Here is an 11,339-nt window from a genome sequence, read left to right as displayed (position 1 = left end):
GTTACTTTAGTCTAAAATTTAAGCATTTTAATCTGAGTCTCTGTGATTTCAATTTTGTTGATATTTTCACCAAAAAACAAAATCTGGTCAGATTTTTCAGTCAACATCTAGTTTTCTTTTGTCTTTTTCATCCCATTTAATGGAGGGCAACATGATGAGATTTTTTTTTTTAATTTGTTATAATAAAACACTAAAAGACCATTTTGCCCTTAATTAAAAATAATGAAAAGGACAGAAAAGCTGGATGTTAACTGAAAAATCTGTGACCAGATTTTGATTTTGGATGAAAATGACAACAAAATTGAAACCACAAGGACCCAGATTCAAAATATTTGAGTTTTGGACTAATGTGACAAAAGTGATCAAACCCCAGGGACCATTTTGGCAGTTTACTCTAGAAACAACCTTAAGTTGACATCAACACAAACGGATAGATGCTGATGGTCTCTTGGTCTAATAACATTATGTGTTTATTCTCACTAAAGTGATATTGATTCGAGTCACACAAAATTAGAATTAGATAGACTTATGAATGGGGGTCACCACTAAGAAAAACACAGACGGGTACATAATTTAATTACCTAAACTATATTTATTCCTCCTAACAGTGGCGGAGGTTACTTGGTGCCCGGGGGTGCACCCGCCCACCCCAATGTTTCGGGTAGAAGTGTATAGGTTCCAATTTTTTGTCCGGAAATTTTAAAAATTATATAGAATCGCCTCTCCCCAATTATTTTTCCTAATTATGTATACAATATATAAATTAAAGTAAAGTTCATTACCACTTTATATATCCTAAATATTTATACAATATATAAATTAAAGTAAAGTTTATTACCACTTTGTATACAAGTGATGAGAAGTTTTGTAAATATATTTTAACTCTTATTTGCTTAACCCTAGATTACCCACCACACAATAAACTTAATCGCAAGTTTTTATGTGTTAGAACGGATCCTTTGAATGAATGAAATTTTTTTGTTTTATTTGGAACTATTATTATTTGACCTGACCCAGATCGATAGCAGACCCGACCCGAAACATAACGATAGGAAAAAAAATTGGGTCCCATCACTTTATGCCTCCTCGAAATTTTTGGTCAAGCTCCGCCACTGCCTCCTAATATAAACATTTGTGGTTCTACATGTCACAAAGAATCCATTACTTTTTTTACGGGGTAGAAAGGTAATAGATAATTCTTAGGGTAAATTATATTTTTCGTCTTTTATGTTTGTACCGAATTGCAATAGATAGCCTTTAATTCAATAATTACAGCCGCAGTCCTTTATTTGGAAAACTCGTTACGCCCTACGTCCTTTAGCCATAACCTGGTTAAAATTTTCAGTTAAATATTGCACGTGCCTTGCACATGAGGGTATGTTAGTAATTTTCCTTCCGTATACAAATAATCTTTTTTTCTTTTCTTTTATTTTCACAGCCACACATGACCAGACATTATCCCCTTTCTCTTTCTTCTCTGAACATTTTCCGATCACCTCCTCCTCCGACAGCTTCCGCCGTTAACATTATTAGCATCATCAACATCAGCATAAAAGTTCTTCCGTTCATGGTCTCCATCACCGTTACTGTCAGAGAAGAGAAGGCCAATGAAGTATTACAGCAGGGATCTTTTTATCCGTACTTTAAAAATATGAACCGACAAATTAGAAAGACCTCTACACGTGAAAACATTTTCAACAACGTCAATTTTTGTCAAAGTTGTTGTAAAAGCTTTTAGCTCTATCTGTATTTTTGGTAAAAGGGTTGAGCTTTTATCTCTAAAAAACGGCCAACTACCACCACCCTTGTGGTGGAACCGCGGCAGCAGCGCCACCCCACAGTGCCGTTGGTGCCAACGTCTCGATATGTAACAAACCCCCAATTTTCAGAGATGTTTTTATTTTCCAATCTTTGATAAAAAAAACACCCCCAATTTCGAGGTGATGCTTGTGCTTGTTTGGTGGGAGAGAAAAGGTAGAGAGGGATATGAGAGAGAAGAGAGACAGAGAGTTTGTGATCTTATATATGTTTTTTTTTTTACTTTTTTTACTTTAGTTTGATTTTGTTTTATTTATAAATATACTTTTAAATAAAAGGATATGGTAAAATGACTAAAATACCCTCATGTGTAGAGCACATGTCATACTTAATTAAAAAGTTTAACCTAGTTTGTGCTAAAGGACCTAGAGTGTAATACGTTTTCCAAATAAAGGACTATAGCTGTAATTATTGAAGTTAAAGGTTATCCATTGCAATCCGGTACAAACATAAAGGACAAAAAGTGTAATTTACCCTAATTCTTATAAAGAAACCAGAATAAAAATAGAAATAATGGATTTTAATAATCCTAACTATTAGATGTTGGCCGACAATGGTCCCAACTTCAAAAATAAGAGGGCGGGGGTGGTCATCACTCATCACTCACTCGTCACTCACAACACCCAATCAAGTTCCGCCATATATCAACCATTTTTCCATCACTCACAACCTTTTTAGTGGCAATGATTATCACTCACAACACCCAACAATAAACCTTCACACCCCTTCACATCCATTTATCACTCACAAACCATAATGCGTGAAAACAATAACGCACATCATTCCATCACTCGTGAACTTTTATGGTGGCGGTGGAAAAATTGTTTCATCACTCGTTGAAGAATGGCCCATCACAGAGAAATTACAACCGCCCCCAATCCCCTAACAGCGGTGGTCCCACATTTTCTACACAACAAACTTTTGGATAAAAACAAACTTTTGGATAAAAACATAAGCGTCACCAACAAACATCAATTCGAGAGCACGTATATATGTGGGTATATATAAAACCCTACTAGCTTTTGTTTGACTATTTTATAAGTCAATGGTGAGCAAACCAACATGGACCAACAAATATCGTGATATCCATATCTGTGTTTAATCCAATTAAAAAATTATGAAATAATCTTCTCACTGATATTTGATGGAGAACATCGCCACTTTTAAAAACGCGCACGTGCTCTTAACCTTCCAAATAAAACAAAAGCAAGTATACGTAGTCGATGAAGTAACCTTTTCCCCGTTTTTGATGGTAGCCCATCTGCAATATTAATAATTTGCTTAAACAAATTCAAACATGTAAAATCACACCCACACCACAATGAGACACTTCTCCGTATCAATTGACAAAAGGACACATAAAATTACATGCTCACATGATTCTGAGTCGATATAACATAGTTAGTAGGTCTCCAATTTGAAAGTTAACACCTTTGATGATCAAGTGGGAGGCCACTAGAATCCTTATTTGGAATAAACTCCACATGAAGCAACTTACTTTACTTGGAATCCAACTGGACAAAAATACACAACTCAATAAAGTCTGATCGGGTACACTTTATAACATAATCCATCTCATCAATCGAACAAAGAATTTTCCGATCCTATCACCTTCTCAGGTCCAATCATGTCGAGTGAAAAAACAAACTACTCCATCATACATTCACCAATAAGGATTTTTTTCTTTTAATTCCACACAACTCTTCTAACAAAATCCATATATCTCCCAACAAATTGCATCGGCCATGTGGATGTTCAAATGTTAACAAATATATTTATTAACATTTTTTTGAAAAGTAAACTTCATAAAAAAAACACCAACCCATGAAACGGGGTGGCCAACAAGGAAAAAATGATACATAATTACAAAATTACACCACTCGTTCCACGAAATGGACCTAGATTTCAATCTACTACTAACCCGCGAATATCCTACCGACTTAATTTCACTACAAATATCTTCTATCCGAGCTTGACAATTGGAAAATTTAACTTCATTCATGGTTCTCTATATGCTCCAGCAACTAATCAAAACAATCCAGTGAAAGATCTCTTTCGCTAGACCGCACAAACCAATATGACCCTGAACGTCCAAAACCTCTCTAACCGTATTAACAAAAAACGAAGCAACTTTACACCATCTAGAGACGTAACTCCGAACTCTATCGCCACAATTCAAGATGTGAAAACATAAAAAAAAAATAAAAATAAATAAATAAATAAAAAAACCCCTAAAATTTAATTGCTAACCTACGCCGGCAAGCGCACGATAGCACTCTTCATCGAAAACATCGACACGTGGATACCATCATCAAGATGATTTTGACTGGAAATCATCGGTGACTTGTGATTGAGTTTCAGTTTCCTCATGATTTCATTTCTTCTCTAAAATTTCCGTTTTCTTCTTCATCACGCCACATCTACTCACATACATGCACACACACCAAAGGTAAATTCATCATTATCTTCAAATCCTGCGTTTATCGGAACCAATTTTATGATATTTCGCATCATGATATCAATATCAAACCCTAGGTATTCCGTATTAGGTTAATTCCTAATTTTCTCGGCTCGAATCTGTTAAAATTATGTTTATCGTTTAGAATTTTGTTATAATTTTGTAATCTGATCTTCGGTTGTTGAGATTTGATCGAAAATTGATAGGAAAATTGATCGGAACATGATATATCAATATCAAACCCTAGATATTCCGAATTAGGTTAATTACTGAATCGTTCGGCTCGAATTTGTTAGAAATATGTTTGTTGTTTAGAGATTTGTTGAAATTTTGTAATCGGATCTTCGATTGTTGAGATTTGACCGGAAATTTGATCGGAAAATTGAACGGAAAAGAGGTGAAGATGCCGTCGCATGCGGATATAGATAGGCAGATAGAGCAGTTGATGGAGTGCAAAGCGTTGACGGAATTGGAGGTGAAAAGTCTTTGTGATCAAGCTAGGGCTATACTTGTGGAGGAATATAATGTTCAGCCGGTGAAGTGTCCGGTTACGGTTTGCGGTGATATTCACGGCCAGTTTTATGATCTGATTGAGCTGTTTAAGATTGGTGGGAGTACTCCTGATACGAATTATCTCTTCATGGGAGATTATGTTGGTGAGTTGTTTATTGTTTGTTACCTTTTATGTGTTTCTTATGTTTGGGGATTTTGTGTTAGTATAGAAATTTGGGTGTATATGCATGTATTGATGGTGTAAATGAAGTGGAACTATAAATGAGGTTTGTAATGACAAATGGAGGGTGTTCGTATCTTTGAAGATTGCGATACTGCCTGCTTGTAACTTGCTTGATTTATATCTGGAATGTAATTGATTACATTAGGTTTATTTGATAATGTTTTTATATTTTCGAGTTTCGGGAGTTAGAAGTAGAAATTTAGATTATAGAAGTAGATTTCACTATTTCAGTATCATCAATTGGGAAAGGTTATTTGTCAATCAATAATCAGATTTCTTTAGTTTTGCCAACTATTCCTTTTGTTTTGGAAGTTTATCCGGCCATCCTGGACGTTCAACGGTCATTGTAAAAGCATGTATACACATTCAATTTGTGTTTATGAACTTATGATTAACTGGTCTCTAGTATTTTGTGCTGATGTGCGTATGAAATTGGCTTCTTTCATTCTGTCAGCTGTGAACAATTGAAATTGTTTGTTTAATATCATTTCTTTCTAATTTTGGATCATATTGTTACTGCAGATCGTGGGTATTATTCAGTCGAGACTGTCTCGCTCTTAGTGGCTCTTAAAGTTCGTTACAGAGACAGACTTACAATTCTTAGAGGAAATCATGAGAGCCGGCAGATTACTCAAGTGTAAGACCTTGACTTCATTAGTGGTTATTTATGTTATATATAGTAGTGATTTTAAGTGAGAACCTTTGAATATATGAGAATCATTAGGACCATCTTGCTCGCTCACTGTTCACTATGAATGCGCTATAATATTTTGATGGTTCTACAAGTGAATACACTATACGTACTAATCAGTGAATAGACGAGTGAATAAAATGGCTGCTAAAGATTTGTCGGTTCTCATTTGAACCCTTATACCTAATATATATATAAATAAAACTTAATTTTGATGATAGAACACGGTTCCTTCTTGGCGTAACGGCTAACTCAATGATCACACTCAAAGATATCATTCCTACAAAACGATATTTTGAAATGTAATATGAAATAAGACAAGCAATTCAATTATCACGATCATCTTTATTCCAACCGAAACAAGATAAGCAGTCCAATTATCCTATTGATCTTTCAAGTCTATTGGTTTAATGCATTTTCTACCCAAGAGAAGTTAGGGTTTGCACTAATATTGTAGTTACTAGGGCTACCCTTTGAAGACCCAATTTTTGTAATAGCTTAAGTGGTTTTTGTCCATCTTGTATTCTTTTATACTTTTATGTTTGCACGTAACGTGAATCATATACACCGACACATATATTTTATTTGTAAATACCACTAATCGATCTTCATGAAGGAAGTTCAAAGGTTGTATAATTTTCTTTTTACTTGATAATCCTTTATCTTCAATTCAGGTATGGTTTCTATGATGAATGTCTGAGAAAGTATGGAAACGCAAACGTTTGGAAGTATTTCACTGACCTTTTTGATTACCTTCCTCTTACAGCACTTATTGAGAGTCAGGTTACAATCATGTGCATAAATCCCAAACTAATGACGTACATGTTAAAATCATATGTAATTAATTTTGTTGATATCTAATTAATTATGTTGATATTTTATAGGTCTTTTGCTTGCACGGAGGACTTTCACCATCTCTGGACACCCTAGACAATATTCGATCCTTGGACCGCATTCAAGAGGTACATGATTGAATACACACACAGAGGGTCGTTCAATACATAACCAATTTTAAGTAGAAAACTGCATGAACCGCATAAACACCGGTATCGCTTTAACTGTGATACATAAGGCGCTTATATAACCACATAATGTCGGAAAATACTTTCTAAATTTTGGGATTCTTTTTAACCATGTACAATTACGTATAATTGATTGATGAGTGTGTTTAAACAAAAAAGATGTTACTATTCTCCAAATGTTGAAAAATACTTTCCAGTTTTAGGTTTTTTTTAACCATCTACATTTATGTATAAAAAGTTTTTTTATTTATTTTTATTTATTTATTTATTTTTTTTTTTTGGGGGGGGGGGGTTCCGACATGACACGAACCCAACATGAAAATAAACAGTCAATCCGTGTAACCCGTTTAATAAACGGGTTAAACGGGTTGACGACATGAAAATAAACAGTCAACCCGTGTAACCCGTTTAATAAACGTGTGGTGTTTGGTTTGGGTTGTGAATAAATGGTTCACCCCTTTTAAACATTGGATTAACCAGTTTATGGCCATTTACAACCTACTCTGTTTAGTTGACCAATCCTTTTAAGTTTTAACCCTCCAAACCATTTGATCCATTTTGATAAACGGGTTAAGTGGGTCGTGTATGGGTTACATGAGTGGTCCTGGGTTAGGGTTGGGTTTTTTTACGCGTTTAACTAAACGGATTGAACCGACCCGAACCTCACATGAGTTGCCATCCCTAATTATTCTAGTTATTTGTTTCCCAGTTGTATCTCAAGTTTTGAATATCTTTTGTTGCCTTGTTGGACATTTGTACGATTTTGTAGGTCCCGCATGAAGGACCAATGTGTGACCTCTTATGGTCAGACCCAGATGACAGGTGCGGGTGGGGAATTTCACCTCGTGGGGCTGGCTATACGTTTGGACAAGATATCGCAACCCAGTTTAACCATACCAATGGGCTCACTCTCATCTCAAGGGCCCACCAGCTTGTCATGGAGGGTTTCAATTGGTGCCAGGTTTGTCACCCTCTATATAATAATGGAAAAAAAGGAACCTTTTAAATCTCTCAGTAATCTTTTAAGTTCATATGTATGTATATATATATATATATAGGGTCAGGATCATTTCAGAACCATAAATATTTACAGAACTCGTAGAACTCCTAACAAACAATCTTTTTATTTATATATTTTTATGTTTAGGATAATTTTATCATTTATTATGTGTATTTTTACGATTACATACATTTTAAGAGTAATTTTATCATTTTTATATGTAATTTTATAATTACACATATGTAAACTAGTTTTTTTTTACATATATGTAATTAGTTATGACACATATATATAATTTTGGCAATTAAACATATGTAAACTACTTTTAACATGTATGTAATCAATGAAATACATATAATAGATGATAAAAAGATCCTAAATACAAAAACTTATATATAAAAAATGATTGTTTATTAGGAGTTCTGAAAGTTCTGTAGTTATTTAGAGTTCTGAAATGAACTCAACCCTATATATATATATATAATTAGTATCCGTGTTTTTATTCTCATTTGCATTATGCGAGTACCAATTTTATTATAGGCATCACATGGGTGGGTTTGGTAAGGGTCAAAACATGTTCGCATTGAAACATGTCATGTCATCTTTTAGTACACATCAAAACCAGGAATGGAAAATCTAACCTTGTTTGGTTGACCTAGGCCTGTAAACGAACCAAACGTTCATGAATTGTTCGTGAACTTGTTCGGCAGGAAGTTCGTTTATGTTCTTTGTTTATTTGATAAACGAACGAGCATGAACACACTTTTTGTTCATTTAATTAAACGAACGAAGTTTTGTTCGTTCATTTATGTTCATGAACGTCCGTTTATGTTCGTTTATATACATTTGTTTATGTTCGTTTCAGTTTAAATACATACGTAATTATATTCATATAAAGGGGAAAGTGAATATAGGGCTGTCACACACCTAAGCTTAGATGTGAAACCCTTAAAACTACGTCGTTTTGATTCAAATTCTTAAAAACCTACCATATTATATCTTCGTTTTTTTTCTTGATGTCGAAGTTCTAAAATTCCTAATTTTAAGTTCAACATAGAAAAGTAGTTATTAAATTTTCATCGAAAATCAAATCAAAATCAAATGAAACGAAAAACAAAACAAATAGAAGATCAAATCAAATGAAACGAAAAAACAATACAGGTAGAAGATCAAATTCTGACAACCTAAATCTGAATTTAAATCCCTAAATATAAACTAAAATTTGGTTTTTTTTGTTGTGACTCGAATAGTAAATGTTTCTTATTACTTAGTAGTTCTACGATGTGTGAAATGTGTTTCAGTTTTTTAGCTTAGCCATGCCACCAGTTAAATGCATACACATGAGGTGATTTTTTTTTTTTTTGAAATTCTTGAATCAATAAAAGATGACATGGTGTTGATGCAGTTAACGCTACTTTTGTATGTTCATAGAAATAGGGATCTACAGAACTTAATCATCATAGAAAAAAGGAAGATACAATATGGTGTGTTTTAGTTTAATTTTTTTTAGGATTTCAATCAAAACGACGTAGTTTTGAGTGTGTAACAGCCTCATATTCACTTTCCCCTTATATAAATATATTAAACATAAAAGGAACTTTCCAACTACTTATATAACTATAACTAGTTGGTAATTGGGCTTTTTAGTAATAAAAAAGGGTTTTCAATGGAATCTATAGTAATTAATCACTAATTTATATAAAAAAAATTATGTTCGTTTATGTTTAGTCAATTATGTTCATTTATGTTAGTTCAGTTATGTTTATTCGTGTTGTTTATTGTTTGTTAAATTATGTCAGTTTAAGTTTGTTTGTTTACGTTCGTTTACTTTCATGGCCTTTTCGTTTAGGTTTTAAATGAACGAACATAAACGAACACGAACATGCCCATTTTCTCTATAAACGAACATGAACAAAAAAATATGTTCATTTATATGTTCATGTTCGGTTAAAATTAAATGAACGAACACGAACATGCCTGTGTTCGTGTTCGTTCTATTCATTTACATGCCTAGGTTGACCTGGTTAACTTGTTTAATTAAACAAGTAGACCTACCATCCTGTTTAATTAAAACGGAGAACCTCGAACCCGTTTTAACCCCTTTATTACAACCCACCAACCGATTAACATGTTTACAACCCATTCAAAACCACACAAGCGGGTCTTGTTTGGGTTATATTAATTTTAAGTGTGTCCGAGTTGGGGCTGTTGTCTCTGGCTCGGATAAATACATCAGATAAATACATGGGTCGTGTTCGGGTTCAATCCTACAAAACCCTTTTCATTCATTTTTCATTTTTTACATAATTAATGCAATTAGAGAACAACAATATTACAACAACCTAGATTTATTTTATTATTATTATTATTATTATTATTATTATTATTATTATTATTATTATTATTATTATTATTTTATTTATTTTATTATAGTATTAGTATTAGTATTAGAGTTAATTACTGTTTTCGTCCCTGTGGTTTGTCAAAAATCACTATTTCAGTCCATTAGTTTAAAAATTGCGATTTCAGTCCCTGTGGTTTCACTTTGGTAACCATTTCAGTCCCTGTGGTTTCACTTTCGTAACCATTTCAATCCATTTATTTTGTTAGTACAGGGACTGAACTGGTTACGAGGTGGACTGAAATGGTTACGAAAGTGAAACCACAGGGACTGAAATCGCAATTTTTAAACTAATGGACTGAAATAGTGATTTTTGACAAACCACAGGGACGAAAACAGTAATTAACTCTTATTATTATTATTATTTTATTTTATTATTATTTTTTTTGTAATAAACGATTTAAAGCGTTAAACCTGGTCTGTTTGCTTACTTCTTTAATTTTACCTATTTAAAGTTGAACTTAAACCAGACCCGTTAATAAGTAAACGAGTCGAAATGGATAAAATAAACTTGTGATATTAATGTTATATATGAAATTATCAGGACAAGAATGTGGTGACTGTATTTAGTGCTCCAAATTACTGTTATCGCTGTGGGAATATGGCCGCAATTCTCGAAATTGGAGAAAACATGGAGCAAAACTTTCTTCAATTTGATCCAGCCCCGAAGCAGATCGAGCCAGACACAACCCGCAAAACTCCAGATTATTTTTTATAAATATTATCGATCAATTACTGCGATATATATTTTTTTATAAGTATGCGTTTCTTGTTTGGATGCTAGCTTAGATTATGGTGGATGTTGTGTTTCTATTGTATCATGTTTTACTTTGGTGTACTGTGCGGATGTGTAGAACTTCGTTCAAACTGCTAAAACCTGCAAACCGTTGAATTAGATTAGCCGGGACCAGTTATGTAAGATTTGATTTTCGGTCCATGATAAGAAGTAACAGAATTTTACTTTTAATTTTTATGAACCGGGTTTTAAGGCGGGAGTTAGGTTTAATTCATGTGTTCTAAACGGTTCAGTCTAGCCTGAAATTCTTATATGGCGTCAGTTCTAGTGTTTTTTTTAACATTTTGTAAAAGTCCCGCCTAGGCTCCGAGTACTCCCCGAGTACTCGCTACAAGGTAGGCTGCCGAGGCACGAGTACTGATCTCCCAGGCCAATTACTCCCCGAGTAATCTCCGCCTAAGCCGAGTACTTCCCGAG

At 33.7% G+C, this 11,339-nt stretch overlaps 1 protein-coding gene across 1 annotated transcript; it reads left to right on the top strand.

Annotated features, from left to right (window-relative positions):
- The first annotated feature begins 4,112 nt into the window (after positions 1-4,112).
- On the top strand, positions 4,113-11,097 carry LOC110925483 (serine/threonine-protein phosphatase PP2A-2 catalytic subunit). Its single transcript, XM_022169435.2, has 7 exons — positions 4,113-4,267; positions 4,672-4,932; positions 5,535-5,649; positions 6,378-6,486; positions 6,588-6,665; positions 7,495-7,686; positions 10,671-11,097. Exons 2-7 carry the CDS (start codon positions 4,680-4,682, stop codon positions 10,842-10,844), a joined length of 921 nt encoding a protein of 306 aa, XP_022025127.1. The 5' UTR covers positions 4,113-4,267; positions 4,672-4,679; the 3' UTR covers positions 10,845-11,097.
- The last annotated feature ends 242 nt before the right edge of the window (positions 11,098-11,339 follow it).

This window comes from Helianthus annuus, chromosome 17, assembly GCF_002127325.2.
Source record: "Helianthus annuus cultivar XRQ/B chromosome 17, HanXRQr2.0-SUNRISE, whole genome shotgun sequence".
NCBI lineage: Eukaryota > Viridiplantae > Streptophyta > Magnoliopsida > Asterales > Asteraceae > Helianthus > Helianthus annuus.
Note: the sequence above shows the minus strand (reverse complement) of the source record. Positions and strands in the feature narration are given on the sequence as shown.

Bases quoted from the DNA above. Each gene is read 5' to 3' on its own strand.
- LOC110925483 (XM_022169435.2), top strand. From the start codon at position 4,680: ATGCCGTCGCATGCGGATATAGATAGGCAGATAGAGCAGTTGATGGAG. The intron at 5,650-6,377 runs GTAAGACCTTGA...TCTTCAATTCAG, and splicing joins AGCCGGCAGATTACTCAAGT to GTATGGTTTCTATGATGAAT. The intron at 7,687-10,670 runs GTTTGTCACCCT...TGAAATTATCAG, and splicing joins AGGGTTTCAATTGGTGCCAG to GACAAGAATGTGGTGACTGT.